General features: G+C 36.0%; 1 protein-coding gene across 5 annotated transcripts; it reads right to left on the reverse strand.

The window, feature by feature from the left end:
- Positions 1–5,375: 5,375 nt before the first annotated feature.
- On the reverse strand, positions 5,376–12,744 carry LOC113691436 (disease resistance protein RGA2-like). 5 transcript variants are annotated; one of them, XR_011840322.1, is made up of 7 exons: positions 9,477–12,744; positions 9,089–9,119; positions 8,124–8,328; positions 7,268–7,452; positions 6,244–6,310; positions 5,894–6,120; positions 5,376–5,774 (listed from the first exon to the last, which is right to left on the reverse strand). XR_011840322.1 is itself a non-coding variant. In XM_072079512.1 (2 exons), exon 1 carries the CDS (start codon positions 12,579–12,581, stop codon positions 9,516–9,518), a length of 3,066 nt encoding a protein of 1,021 aa, XP_071935613.1. In that variant the 5' UTR covers positions 12,582–12,743; the 3' UTR covers positions 8,368–9,119; positions 9,477–9,515. The 5 variants fall into 5 exon arrangements, 1 of the variants encoding a protein (XP_071935613.1); XR_011840318.1 differs by having other exon boundaries at positions 8,124–8,306; positions 9,477–12,743; XR_011840324.1 differs by lacking the exon at positions 9,089–9,119 and having other exon boundaries at positions 8,124–8,306.
- Between the last annotated feature and the right edge of the window lie 3,159 nt (positions 12,745–15,903).

A 15,903-nucleotide genomic window follows, 5' to 3' on the forward strand; every position in this document is an offset into this window, starting at 1 on the left:
GGAGAGAAAAAGCCGGCATTTCGCGTGATTAATACTTCGGGAAGCAAGAAACGAGGGGGAGCCATCGTGGCTAGTCCCGTGTCAAGGAGGGGAGCCGCTTAGCTTTCTCTTGGTTTTTCAGTTTCTTTAGTTTTTTTTTTAATCAAAAACTTATGTGGCTGGCTTTGAGAAACATCGTGTGAATTATTCCAATTGGTCATGTGCAACTAAGTTCTCTTTTTTAGTCAAGAAATAACGAAAGATTTGGTTCATCTACATCTATGAGACCTAAGTGTTTTTATCTATTTCTCTTTTTTGTTAGTATTCGTATATTTTCCTATTTAATTTCTCATGGTTGTGTTTGTTGTTTGGATATCATGGGCACCCAATATTTAATTCAACTTAATAAACTGAAGCTAATTAAGATAATTAAATCTGTAATTGTTTAATTATCTTAAATTAGTGGCGACTAATGTGATTGGTGCCATGTTAGAAAGATATACGATCTGATTTAAATAAATCCTGGTAATGTATGTATTTATTGATTAGAACAAGGGTTTTCTAGTTTCTAACGTAATCAAGAAATTAAATTTTATGAGCATACCTAAGGTTGTTTCTTTGTTAGAGAAGTAGTTAACAGGCATACTTTAACTATCGAGACACTAAAGAAAAACTGATTGTTTATCATGTATATGACAACTATAATCTATTTATTAGCAAATAATTTAGATAATTATTGCATCGATGATCAGTTATTTGAACCACTTCCGGAGTTATGTCTTTGGCTAGAGCTTGTTTATTCTTAAGTTGAATTTAATTTGCTTTAGTTTAATTATTTTCAGTCACATTAATTATTTACTTTAGTTTTAATTCTCCAAACCTCTCCCCTCCCCCCCCTCCCAACAACACCAATTAGCTTTTACTTAGAAAGAAATAGATTTTTCTTCTAATTCTTGTGGAGATGACCCTACTTGTTATTATACTCATTTATATCTTTTTGTGAGTAGAAATTTATTATTGCACAGACTCGACTCTTGTCATCTAGCACTTTAAAACATCAGACATTTTGAAGCAAATGTCTTGTTTATGTACAATTTACAAAATTTAAATGGTGAAAATTTGAGGAGTTTGTTTATTATGAAAAATTGGAGATCCCTTGTTATTTGTATTCATCTTTGTTCCTCCATTTCACAATTAGTTTGCATGCATTTTAATGGTGAATTTGTCCACAATTTATAATCAGTTAATAAAACATTTTGTAATGACATCGAAAATACACTTTGAGGGTAATTGAGGCAACTCTCTTTTAAATAAATCATGAAAAAGAAAATGCTACAGCCGATTGACAGTTTGAACTTTGGAGGCACCATATTCACAGCAACAAATCACAAGCTTTGGTTTATCCAGCAGAGACATGAAGAAAAAAGATAGCGCCGAGATGTGATCCAGCTAAGAATCAAATGAATTTCAAACGGCAGTAATACTAATTAGGGGCCAACAAGGTTTATCCAATAAGCTTTCTCGATCGGCTTAGAAAAAAGAGTACTGCTTCAATTTCCTCCAAAGCTCCTACTCGGCGTTTCACTTGAAAGTTTCCAAGTCAGTGCTGGGCTTTTCTTACTGCTTCTTTTCCTTTTTCGAATTGTTTGCTCCTTTTGTGCTCGAATGCCGAGCCTTTGATTTGTGGAAAAATAATTTAGTGAGTAAATTCCAGCACTTGGTTTTCAATGTCAAAGACCTCGAATGTTCTGGTGATTCTTGGAGTAGAAATCAAAGAGGAAAACTATTACTTCGATCCTTAATTAATAAAGGAGAACAATTATCCTGTTTTGTGAGAAATTTTAAGTGGCATGGCACAAATGTTAAAATCCCATGTTTCACCTCAACTTCTAATGACTAGTAACATGTCACGTGCTTGCACCATGATCATATTAGCCTAACATATACCATCATTGAGATACTAAATTCTTTGTTAAATTTTGACTTTAAGCATCAAAATAGAGCAATTCTTTTGGTTTTCAGTTTCTTTAACTAGTTCTTTGAAAAATACTAGTTTAGGTGTACATGTATTGCACGCTGCAGTTGCTATGACTAATAACTTATTCAAAATTCTTTAAACAATTGAACTTTAAGTAAATGAAACAAACCTTCAACGAAGTACTCAAATTCATATATAAATCAAAATGCACTCTTCTAGTAACCACTCCAACACTATATAGTCTTGACAAATAGACCATAGAATTCAAACAGAACAGTAAAATGTAATAAGAAATAAATGGGCTAAGGAGGTTCTGATTTAATGATTAAAGTACTTCAAGAATAAAAGGTCCTAGATTCGATTCTCTGAATTTTTACTTCTCATGTATGAAAATAAAGTATGAACGTAAAAATGAGCTAACCTAGTGTTTCAAAAATAAAAAGAAAAAGAAACCACCTAAAAATACAAAGGATCCTCCGTTAAGAATTTATCTTCATACCCTTTGCAAGGTCATTGAAAACACACATTGAAGATACTTGACGTTAACCTGTTTTTAAATAAAATCATTAGACATTAGAAAATATAGAGGCAAGAATTATTAATGCCGGAAATTTAAGAGGTACTTTGAAGACATCAAAAATACGCTTTGAAGGTACTTGAGGCAGACCCTTTTTGTTAAATAAATCATTAGCATTAGAAAATTAAGAGGCAAGAATTATTAAAAATAGAAATATTAAAAAAATCTACCTAATATCCTTTTAGGATAAATTTTATATACACAGATAGTATATATATACAAGCGAGGCTGAATACTTTTACTGAATGCTACCTTTACTGTGGAAGAAATAAGTACATCAGCAATTCTTTTTGTTCCTTGGATACTTTTTGCGGTGGAAGGTTTTTGCACTGGGTGGAAGCAGTAAGGAACTATTCTTTGCTTTAGCAGAAGCAACAAGACTTTGACAAACTTGTATGCTTTTGCAACAGGGAAGAGGTTGCTACTTGATCCGGGGCCTCACAAATTATGTTTTATACAATTTCGTACAAGTTGATCTTTGGTGTAAATTAGTCGGATTTCGATGTGAATCAGATCCAGTTTAATTTAAATCAGGTGCAGTTCAGTGTATATTAATTTGTTATTATTTGGTATAAATCAGAGACACAAGTCGCCTGTCTGTGTTGTCACCTCCTCCACAGTTTTCCGTCTGCATTGGATTTTGACTCTTGTAATTTTGACTAATACCACATTTCAAAATAGTAATGCAATTCCATCTATATATATGGCTATAAGTGATGTCCTGAATCAAAAAACGATGGAGGAAATTGGACTGCGACGTGGGTTGATAAGAGAATTCTTGCAAAATCTTGTACATTTGGTTACTTGAAACAGGACATTGATAAACATCAAATGAAAACGCGAATCCAACAAACAAGGCTTGATAAGCTGTGATTAAAAATGCCATATCAACTAGAGTTTACTGATACGAATTCAATCATGAAGTTGATGTCAGTTTCATTAAATTAACAGAGTGGGCATTCAAGCAATAGCATTTGCTAATCATTTTGTTCAAGTTCTTTTTGCAGATCATATATGAGTTGACTTCACTGTCCACATTTCTACTTGTTTTTCTCGGCAAAGATGATTCAAGTACCTGCACACTTCCTTTGTGTTTAAATAGATGTCTCTTACTGCACCACAAATGTCCAACAGCCTGAAAGATCCATCCAAGACCTGTTCTTCTCATTTTGCAAGTCTTTCATCAGAGAGAGCTTGTTAACTGAAAGGGAGATCATCCAGACACTAAGACAAGTTGAGGCCATCCAATATTTGGCATGCCAATGGATGTGAACTTGAGGATGGCATCTCTGATGACTTCATCTTTACAGGTATTTCTCAGTAGTCACGATAAGAGGGTGAGATGAAGGAGACAAACTAACCAAACGAGAATGGTTAGAGAATTTTGGATTTGGAGCAGAGGTTGCCATCTTTTTCCCTTATGCAGAATGTAACAAGTAGATATAGAATGTTTCGTCTTAGAAGCATGTAGGTGGTAAAGAAGACAGATGGAATCTCATCCTCTGTTAATTTAACACGAATAGCCAAATATCTGAGGTTTGAGAAATGACAGCAATTGTTGCAGTCAAGCAATAGCAATGAAAGAAGGGGGGGGGAGGGGGGCACACATCCAAAAGAAGGCATAACAATATGATCAGTGTGGAACAAAATTTGCATTAAAAGCTAACTGATTTAATCCTTTTCTTTGGAATACAGGGATAACAACACTTTTCTGTGTCCTACTTGGCCCGACCAGGTACAAAAGGACATCTGGCCAAATTAAAACAGAGAGGTCGGAGCTGCAATCTTTGTGATTTCAAGACCACTTCATTATAAGTAATGTTCATTACTACCGGAGATAGGCTGGAAAATTTCTTTCCAATGCGGTTCAAGAACTAAGTAGAAACTGCTGAAACCAGTCACATTGCTCGAAAATTGGACTGCGACGTGGATTGATAAGAGAATCAGATGCGTGATAATTGTTGATTTCTTGCAAAATCTTGTACATTTGGTTACTTGAAACAGGACATTGATAAACATCAAATGAAAACGCGAATCCAACAAATAAGGCTTGATAAGCTGTGATTAAAAATGCCATATCAACTAGAGTTTACTGATACGAATTCAATCAGGAAGTTGATGTCAGTTTCATTAAATTAACAGAGAATGGGCATCATACTGGGAGGCATGACAATAATATTTAGCTCAGCATAACGACATTCAACACGAACAGCCAAATATCTGAGGAAATGATAGCAATTGTTGCAGTAGTCAAGCAATAGCAATGGAAGGGGGGCTACACATTCAAAAGAAGGCACAGCAATATGATCAGTGTGGAACAAAGTTTGCATTATAAACTAATTCAGAGCCAGCTACAACGTCACAGAAGAGCAGGCAATAGACATGAAACTTCCAATACTAGGCTAATTTGCAAGAAATTCCTGGGAAGCGTTTTGAATGATTTTTTTATATAATTATTTTTCAAATTGTCATTTCCTCTACTTATTTATTTATATATTTGTAAATTCACATGAAAAAATAGATGAATTAAGGTTTGATGCTATGTAAAATATCAGTTTGATGAACTAAGGTTGACCTTGTATGTTCCCATTTAATTCTTGATCATGGTCAATTGATTTCCATAATTTCATCTCTCCGACGTTCCCATCCACCAAGTGGGATCCTCTCTTGAATAGTAATTGGTGCTTCAATTCAGTTTTCTAAATTGCCCTCTGATTTAACATAAATAGAAGGGCTCAAGCTGGCTGATTCTTGTGCTCTGAGTCCTGTCTGAGATTTACAGATACAAAGAGCAATGGAAAAAGTATCAATGGGCACAACTTGTAGTCGACTGCAGAACAGTGAGAAAAAATATGTTGCCTGTTATAGAGCTAAGATACAACTTCAAGAAGGATGCAAGCACCTATCAGGGTTCAGCTAATCCACATCTTTCTGCTGCTTTGAACTACAAGCAGTATGGAAGATATGGCAAATTGAGTTCCAAAAGAAGTAAAATAGCACCTCATTAACATGTCTACAAATTGCTGAATTGGTTGGACAGTTTAACAGCACCAGACAGACAGGGAAGATCTCAGGCTTTGGCCATCCGAGGCAGAGAGCAAAAGGGAATTCCATCCCGGATGTTTTCATCTGATCTGATTGAAACAGGATCTGGTTCAGCAAGGGATCATAGGACTTTCATTACAAATGATAGTAAGACCGAGCTATCAAGGTTAATGTTGATCTCTGAGTGCAAAATCACTGCAAAACGCAAAAACTCAAACTTAAGAGACTCGAGACAGCACGTAGTCAAGAATAAAGCCAGCACATAGTTGCATGACATTTTTGTTGTATTTGAAACACTAAAATAAGAACTTAACATGAAGAGAGGAGCAACCAACAAGTATAGAAGGCAAAATGAGCTTAATAGCCTTCATCATAGCGAATGAAATAATTGCAGCAAGTAGCAGCAGCCAACCAGTATGCTTGGCAGCCTTGACTAACCATAGCAATATGCTTCAAAACTTGCAGCTTAGACTTGATTGTGTTAGAAGATACTATAACAAGTCTGTGCAGCTTCACTGCATGAACAGTACATCTTCCATGGCTGCTCCCAAAAACATTTCCATTATGAGAAGATTTCTCAAGTTTTGGTTGTAATATGTTCAGAATCAAAGTAGTTAAAAGTCAAATTTGAGTAGTAAAAGAAGAGCAATATATCTGAACTTACCGGACTCTTAGAATCAAAAACCAATTTGATGACCAACAGCTCTGGAAAACTCCTGAAATGTTTACGACTAGAAAATCACAACCAAGGAAAAGTGAGACAGAAACCCATCAATTACAAGACTTATCGAACAAATCACTAATCAAATGGTTCAACAAGCTTGATAAATGTGCCTTCAAGAGGCGATTAAACTCTGGAGCAACTATTTACTCCCTCTAGAATCATAAGCTAGGGAGCTGATCACTTTAGCAATCACATCTTACATCCACAAAAGCAGATATATGAAATCAACAAATTAAACTTCTATTGCATATTTCATATTGATGGGTAACTTGTAGGAAATGCAAAGCAAAAATTAATGAATACCAGCTATAAAAATCTAATCTATGTTCATCTCGGGGAGAGACACAAAAATCTGCCTGCTAAGTGCAGGAGGAAGGAGTGCAGTAGAGAATTGCTGGTTTAAAGTCTTATAGAAAAGGTTTCTAGAATTGCTGCATGTGGTGTCGAAGCTAAAATGTCCAATGCATTTTCAACAGTTGAAACTACAGAGAGAGCAATCTTTTCATCCTGGTGGAATCACAAGTTTAAAGAGAGCGCACCGATGTTAGCAATCATGACGCATAAAGGAGAGTAACTGACATGCATGATAAACAATCTAAATTCTTAAATTCCACCCACATTAGTGCATTTGTTTCACTGCTGGTTCATCCAAAACATGATTCAGTTAACCCAAGAAAATCTCGCTCATTTTGGTCACTGAAACAAATATGCAACAAAAGCATGTTTGCCTGCATTTTTAGAGTACTTAGTTGGATGAGGAGCTTTTAGATTGAAAATTTCAGGAAGGCATGTTTGCCTGCATTACAATTAAGATAGAAGAGCAAATTCCATGTCATTTTTTACTAGGAATCTTACAGAAAGAAGGTTTTTTTTTTTTTGTTACGTTTGTTCTAAAACTAATGAGCAGGAAATAAGACTTGATACTAAGTACATCTACTAATCCATTTAAAACAAATTCGCTAACCTTACAATACTTCTTGAAAATTTGCAAGCTCCTCATTGTCAATCTGTTTCTTTAATACAAGCTCTATCGCCAACCATACCCCCCATGATCATTAGCAGAAATTCATGGTAATGATGGCTTTTGATCTTGGAAGACATTACATAAGCTTGGGAAAGAAATTCTGGTGGGCAGTTTGTAGAGGCCAGCTGACACAGATAGAGCATTTTATCAGGTTTTACACACTAGGAAGAAAGAAAAGTGTGCCTGTAGTGTGCCATCCTAATCATTTCTGTCCAACTGAAACAGGATTTGATTCAACAAAGTTTTCAAAAGTTTCAAGCTGTGTAATTCAATCAGTAAGCAAGTAAAATTGTAGATTCTAGTTCACATTTGAGCCTGAAATCATTGCAGAACAGAAAACTCGAGTTGAGACAATATGTGAACAAGAAAGCTAATCAGAAAGTTCAGAAAATTCAACAATAATTTTGTTCTGTCATTCCTACAAAAGGCTAAAATATGTCTTGTTTGTTATGAAACTAAATAGATAAGCAAGTACTAAGTCGTGTTTACAATTACAGTAGTTTGGTTCCAACCATAAAGCAAGTCATTACGGCTCATAAAATGAAAATAATAATGGACAATTTGTAGTGCGGGCAAAGCATTTCACATTGAGGCATTGAGAAACAATAGAGCTCTGGGCCACTGAAGCACAATAGATATCCACATTTAATTGCTACCAAAACACGAGTTAGTTCTAACCTCTAACTCTGAGCAGTATGCTAGAGATGACAATTTGAGTTCTAAAACATGTAAATCAGCTCCTCATTATCATGACTACACATCACTGAATCATTTCGATAGTTTAAAAGAACCATACCCCAATAGATATCTCAGACTTTGACCATCTGAGGCACAGAGGAAAAGAGAATGCCATCCTAGATGTTGCCATTCAGCCGAAGCAGGATCTTGTTCAGCAACGAATTGTAGGACTTTCAAAAAGTAAAGACAGTAGGTAAGAGCCATCGATGAGGTTCCCTGTTGAGGTTTGTGCCCAAAATCACTGCAAAGCACAAAAACTCAAACTGAAGGCGGTGAATAGCATAGAATAAAACTAATGGAAATTTTCAGATAATTGTAGTTTTTCTGTCATTGTAACTGAAGCCTCTATCAAGATGGATTCATTAAGAGAAGCAATTCACAACAAGCAGACTTGAATAACTACCAGAATGCTTCAGAACATTGCACATAGAGTTGTTCAGTTGGAAGATACTCCACCAAGTTTTGTGCAACTTCATTGCTCAAACAGTACAAACCTTCCTTTGCTACCTCAAAAATATCTTCGTGATGACAAGATTTGTTTTTTGTTTCATACGTAATAGATTAGATATTGAAGGGGTTAAAAGTCAAAATTGAGTAGTGAAAGAAGAGAAGCATATCTAAAATTACTAAAATTTTTGAACCAAAACATGAAAGTGATGACCAACAGCTGCGAAAACTCCTCAATTAACCACATTGTCTTCATGGATAAAAAGCCAAAATCAAGGAAAAGTGAGCCAGAAATCCATCATATACGACTCTGATAGACCAATTACTAGTCAAATAGTTCAGATAAGTATGCAAGTTCATTATCAAGAGACAAGAGGTAAAAGTTCAGTCCCCTTAGAATCACAATTTTAAACAGAGTGAGATGACTTTAGCAATAACAACTTAAAATCCACAGAAGCAGAGCATGTAATATAAACAGAACTAGACTGCTAGATAGGCTATTTGTAGGAAATGCAGGCCAAAAGTTATTGCGGTCTAGCCATATAGACGGTGCTGAAGAAGCTTCAAAATTCTAACCTCTGTTCGTGAAGCTATTCTTCTATCAATCCTACAAAAACAAAGCATAGAACAGAATATGAACAGAGATACAGTAAAACATCAAAGCACGAAACAGAACAGGTGCTTGGGGTCATTCTAATTGATAGTTTCAAGAGTATTACTATTATGTTGTAAGGAGTAAATGAAGAGCACCAATATTTTGGACCTAATAAGAAATGCTTATGCCGCAGCTTTGAAAGATAATAAATAGGATGATAAAAAGGGAGAAGAGAGAATTGTGAAGAAAAACCATGGGGACTTTTTAGGTTTTCTCACGAGAAGGTTAATCAGAGGGGGAAGTGAAGAGAAGGGGAGATTGATTGATTGTAAAGCAAATTAAGAAAGAGGTTATTGAAGGCAATCTTACTTGATTGAATTTGATCTGAAGATGAAAGTTGGTTATTAATCAACGTATGCGTAGGTCTTGAATGTGAGAAACTTTGGACCACTGGGAGTCGGGGCCGCTGCTCTCAGGAGTGCATCTTTCTTTTAACAGAGGAGAACCAAAAACCCACAGACGTTTTAGTTTGGTGAGACTTCTCATGGCATCCTCAGAGGGTAGATGTCCAAGCTCTTTGAAACCAAATAACCGCAGCTCTTCAAGAGCAGCGAAGTTTCCGAACCAATCTGGCAGAGCTTTTATACCTCCAAAGTCGTATAGCCATAGTGACGTCAGAGCGGTCAAGCATTGGATCTGAGGTGGCAGGGACTCCATGTGTGGCAACCCACATAAGTCTAATCCACGGGGTGCGGATGACGAAGAGGAGGATATCAATCCAGACCAATCAAACTCATTGTAAATTGAAGAATTTTCATGATCATCACCATCTTCTGAGAAGGGACCAATGCTAAGCTCCCTTAAGCTGGTTAGGAAACCAAATCCTTTGGGCGTCATGCTTGTTTTCAGTTTGGGACACCTGTATAATTCCAGCTCCAAGAGAGAAGGCGTTTGTTGCAAATTGAGCGGAAAGGAGATAAGATTGTCGCAATAAGCCACCCGAAGCTTCTGGAGAGAGGTACAAGAGTGTAGCATGTCACCTGGCAGATTCGTCAACCCATCGAAACGAGCAATCACTAGCTCTTTAAGAGACGCAAAGTTTTGCAGGGGAAGGAGTTCTCTGCATCTGTCGCAGCTATAAAATCGCAAACGCGCTAACTCGGGGAGTGTTATTGCTGACTCGGGGAGTGTTGTTGTTGTTGTTGGCAAATCCATTAACCATCGAGGAAATTGATCGCCCATAAAATTGCAAATTGCCAACTCCTCCAAATTTGGGTGGGCTTGAAGGCCATCTAACACATCTTCGTCGTTGTAGTCGTCGCCTTCTCGATCATCTGCCCACTCAAGTACCAACTCAAATAGATTTGCCTTTTCAGATAGTTTTGCTTCCTCAGCTCCTTCCTTATCCTTTACTAGTTCCAGATTGCATATCCTCAAACTGCCTTTGAGGTTCTTCAAGCTTCCAAACTCTCCAATTCGTCGACCCTTCTCTCGACCCACGTTAAATAACTCTAGTGTCTGAAGGCAAGTCAGCCGTCCCATCTCTAGCGGCATTTGAAATTTTTTATCAAAGGTGTGAAAGTGGAGATGTCTCAAGCTAATCAAATCGCACATCCCCTTCGGAAGAACTTTAAGAAAGTGACTTAGCCTCAGTGTCTGCAAATTATAAAGTTTGCAAACAGATTCCGGCAACGTTTGACTTCTAGAACGCTCAAAGTTGATGTACCTCAAGTGTCTCAGTTTGCCAATTGAGATTGGCAGATTCTGATTTTCTTCACCGGACAAATTCAGAACGTGCAGATTCTTCAACCTCATTAGCATATCATCAGATAAGCTACCCTGACTCAGAAACAATGTATGAAGCAAATTTGATGGACTCTCAAAAAGATTTTTTGTGCCTTCTCCAAATGAGTCTATTACAAGACAACGAACCTGATTACTATTGTCTTCTGAACCAGTCTCCGAATTAATGACTTTAGCAGACTTTGACATTATTGATGTTGCGACGTCGTGCACCATATCATGCATTTTATAATACCTTCTCCCATATTTTCCTATTTCTTCCAGCAAAGAACTCTGCAATAAAATTTCCAAGTAATACTCTCCAATTTCCTCCATTGTTTTGTTCTCGAGACCTGCATGGAGGAAACCTTCTGCCATCCAAAGTTCGATCAGCATATCCCGTTCCATCTCAGTATCCTTGGGAAAAATAGAACAATATGCAAAACATTTCTTAATGGCTGGTGATGGTAGATTATCAAAACTCAACTGAAGTATTTGCATGACACTGTCTTCATCTCCGCTCAAATTTGAAAGCTTATTCATCAAAATCAATTTCCACTCCTTCCTTCGCAATAAACCTCCCATTACACTTGCAGCTAGCGGTAGGCCACCACATTTTTTTATAATTTCCTTTTTCATGACTTGCAGTTGTTCGGGAATTTCTCCACCTGCATTGGCTTTCTCTGTTAGGATAGACCAACAATCATCATCAGATAGCTTTCCTAACACATAAGGATCATGTGTAGCCAAAATGGATGCAGTTTGTTGTTTACGAGTTGTCACAACACACCAATTTCCATTAGTTGCATTCAGGCCCCGTAACAAACGTAAAAGATCATCCCACAAGATTTGGCTTTCGGTCCAGACGTCATCAAGAACAAGAAGATATTTTTTTCCCACAAGTTGTTGTCTAATTTCCTGGACAATGACATCCCTACTGGTCATTTCAACATTTCTTCTCGTGAGTGATTCTAAAATCATTTTCAAAAGCCTTGTCACTTCAAAATTGTCGGACACACAAACCCAAATTTTTTTCTCAAAATGGCTATCAACTTGGCTATTGTTGTATACAGATTGAGCTAAAGTTGTCTTTCCCAATCCGCCCATCCCAAGGATGGGAATTACAGAAACGGCATTTTCTGACAAGCTTAGCAAGATCTCCACCAGCCTTGTTTCATCCTTAGCTCTTCCTACAACATAATGGCCAGCAATAGAATCCGTCTCTCTATTTAGTGTGACTTTAGCACTAGTAGAAGGGGGGAAACTTGCCCTTTGGAATCTGATCAGTCCAAAATCATTGGCTTCTTTATTGATCTTATACAACTTCTTGTTGATGTCCCTGATCTTAGAAGCCATTCTCCGTCGGAAAACAATATTAATGTCAGAGGACAGGATGAAGGAGCGCACCTTGCTCACAAGTTGGCGACGAAGAGCTTCATAATTCAGCTCGTCCAACAAATTCTCGGCATCAAACGCCACGGCTTCTAGCCTCTGGAGCCACAGTTGCACGGCCTTGTCATGCATTTGCTTTTCCTCAGCATCAGCCAAGACAGCTTGGATCATGGCAACAGATCCTTTCAGGGTCTCCAAATCCTCCTTGAATTGGAATAACTTGCCAATCCTTTCATTGGCAAGGGAAAGTGTCTTCTCCAACGCTACCTCTATTGTGGAAGCTATAATTGCATCAGCCATTCTTCTTGTTCCTTGGTACAGTCTTCAGATAAGAATACTCTTTTGCAATGGAAGGTTTTAGCTGTAGTTAGAAGCAGCAAGGAACTGCTTTGATTCCAATGGAAGTGACGAGTTATGCTGGGTCAGATGACAAACTGGGTCATAAACAACAATTTTGCAAACTGGGTCAGATGCTTTTGCAACGGAAGTTGCTTGGCATTTTCAGTTGAAAACAAAATATAGTCATTGCCGGGATTCTACATCTACTTTTGATCCAACATGCCTGGGGCCCCTGGACGTGGAAAATTCCACCGAAGAAGGATAAGAAAATGTGCTGAACAATGAAAGGTCCAAAATAATTTTTAGATAATTCACATTAATGTTAAGTCACAAAATGGTTTGGTGCATTAGCAAACAGAAGGGTACATCTACGGTTACTACGACATGTTTTACGTTAAAGTGGGAGATTTGTAAACCACTTCAGAGCAAACAAACGGTGTTGAGGAAAAAATTATGTTAGTTGCAACGCAATCATAAAAGCTATGATACATTTGTGAAAGCAAGAAACATTTATTAATTTGGTGCAGTCTAATTGGAAACCTAGAAAAAAATAAATGAATGATCCGAAAGGGTGAAAGGTATCATTTTACTCAAATAAAAGTGTGACCGAATAGGGGATTAGTTAAATAAAAAAAATTAGATTAATAATGTAACACTTTTTGTATTTTTATATAATGCATGTGAGACAGGATGGTGGCTGGAAAAATAAAAAAAATAGTGAGTGGAATAAGTATAAACTGTTTTTTCATATATTTATCTAATGATAATAGTGACAGGGTAAAAAAAACAAAGGTGATAACAATGATAAGTGTAGAGAGTTGAGATGGATAACGCACAATTATTTCTTGCAATTGACTGCACCATGCAATCTATATTTTACATTGGGTAAATTTGAAATTGGATGAATAGAATTGATTAGCATGAAAAACTTTTAATGAATAAAACATTTATTGTGCTTTTGTGTATTGTTATTTTTTTCTACATTTAATATCTTAGTGTATACGTCTATTGTGCCAGTACCTGAATTTAAAATTCCTCCTTTCAATTTTAAAATAATACTACTTATCTTACTTATAAACTTCCATAGTTACAGTTGGACTTTTGATGCAAAAAGATGGGGAAAATGGCAATCATAATTGCTACCGAGGCAACCATTTTTTTTTTAATCTAATTTGGTAATTCTTGGGACATAAGGATAGAATTGACTTCATCTAGATTAATAATTCGTTGACAAACTTGGATGCTATTAATTGCCATAGAAGATGCTTGGCAATTTCGATACGTGGCCTTTCTTAGTCAGTGCATGATGCTTACATCTTGGACAAACTTGGATGCAATCTCAAGTGGTCATTAGAATGGTGGTTTGACCCAAGAATGACAAATAGCTATGTTCAACCGCCAAAATGTAAGAGAGAAGGGAAGTGGGATATGAAGCCGAGACAGTCATCAGGCGGACCGACTCTGAGCACTCCTCACACAAAAAAGAATGAAAGGACTGCAATAGACCACATATAATGGGAACAGTAGTAAAGGAAAACAGTACTGTTTTACTAAGTGAGTAGGGAAAAAGATTTTTAAAAAAAAACATATGAGGGGCTAACGGACTCCTTTTAAAAAACCTCAGCTTCCGTTTCAAAAATTTCCCTCAAATTAATGAGGCACGACTATTCTTGTGAAATCTTCAAATGAAATAAACTTTTGATCTCCCTCCAAAACTTATCTTTTGAACATTCCTTCACAATTTCAGAGTATCAACAGAATAATATCCCTGCCCCAAATTGGGAAGTTTCAGATGAGATTCTATTTATAAGTATTGTACAATTAGTTAGTATTTAAGTACTATTTGTTATTAATTTTTCATTGTTAGCTCGATCTGTTTTACAATATATCCAAAACAATAACTTCTATTCTATCGATTGGTTAAAAAAGAAAAAAAATTTACAATCTATTGCTAATTAGTACATACCGATGTTGTACCCCATGTTGGTATTTATTGACTTTCCATTGCTAATGCCTTACAAACTATTTAGTCCATTTTATGATATGTTTAAGGAAATAAAGATTTTTGTTTCACAAATTGGCGAAAACTAATGACATTTGGTTACTTATAAGTTCGTGTTGATTGAACAAAAATTTAACTAGTCATTTACCACTATTATGAAAGTAGTTGCTTTAGGTAAAATTTTAGTTGTCAATATATTACAATCTCAAAAAGTAGAAGTTACCATCAACACATTTGTAACATCCAATCCTAGTATGACTCGTTTCCATTTTTATCAAATCCCAGACTAAAAGTCTTAGAAAAGTTGTTGGGATGTCAATTTTGGCATACTTCTATCATTTAATTGCTCTTTGAACAAATAGCTTTGGGTTGGTTGAGATGTCAATTTTGCATACTTCTATCATTTAATTGCTTTTTGAATAAATATTCTTGGGTTTATTAGATATGATGCATATAAAAATAATATATACATAAAGAGGGATGATGTGTGACTTAAAATGAAGAATGGATTTCTCAAAAAAAAAAAAATGAAGAATGGGGAAGTTTGTTAAGTTTATAAATATAGCAAAGTGCCTCTTTGTTAGATAATTTTATTACTTATAAATATTTCTAAAAATTGAACAAAAAAATTAGCCAAATGTACACAATCATAGTTGGTGACGTTGGCAACATCAATCATGTCATCTCTTAATCCAAAAATAATTTTGAAAAGAATAATAAATTGGTCTTACTAACTATCTTTGAGAATTAGGCTTATTTTGGGAGTTTAGGATAGACAAGAAAGGAAGGAAAACTTAAGTTATGAGAGAGGAGAAGAGAAAAGAAGGGATTGTTATGTTGTTTGAGAGTTTTGAAAATTAGTGGAATGTTTTTGGATATGGAAGTTATTAAATATTTGTTCAAGACCTTTTTAAGGACAAAATAGGCATTTTGAAAAAAATTGACAAGCTTTCTCAAAGTTTCCTTCCATTTCTGTCCAATTTAGGAGGAAAAGTTTTGGCTATTGTTGCACTGCATTTCATCCTTTTGAATCTTCCCATTTCTTTCTTTTATTTCTTACTAAAAACTAAAGGAAAGCTAACTCTCTCTTCTTTTCCTTTCATTCCTATCCAAAATCCCAACCCCCAAACGAAGCCTTAGACTAACAGCATAACCAATATTTCATTTGTAAATTAGAAGCAAAATTGATTTTGTTTTCCTCAACTGGCACAACGAGGAAGACCTGCAAAGGCTAGAAGAGCAAAGAGGAGAGTGACACCTGCTAGACAATTTATCATTGCA

The sequence above is a fragment of the Coffea arabica genome, chromosome 1c (genome assembly GCF_036785885.1).
Source record: "Coffea arabica cultivar ET-39 chromosome 1c, Coffea Arabica ET-39 HiFi, whole genome shotgun sequence".
Taxonomy (NCBI): domain Eukaryota; kingdom Viridiplantae; phylum Streptophyta; class Magnoliopsida; order Gentianales; family Rubiaceae; genus Coffea; species Coffea arabica.

Excerpts from the sequence above, each read along its gene's own strand:
- LOC113691436 (XM_072079512.1), bottom strand. The coding sequence starts at position 12,581 with ATGGCTGATGCAATTATAGCTTCCACAATAGAGGTAGCGTTGGAGAAG.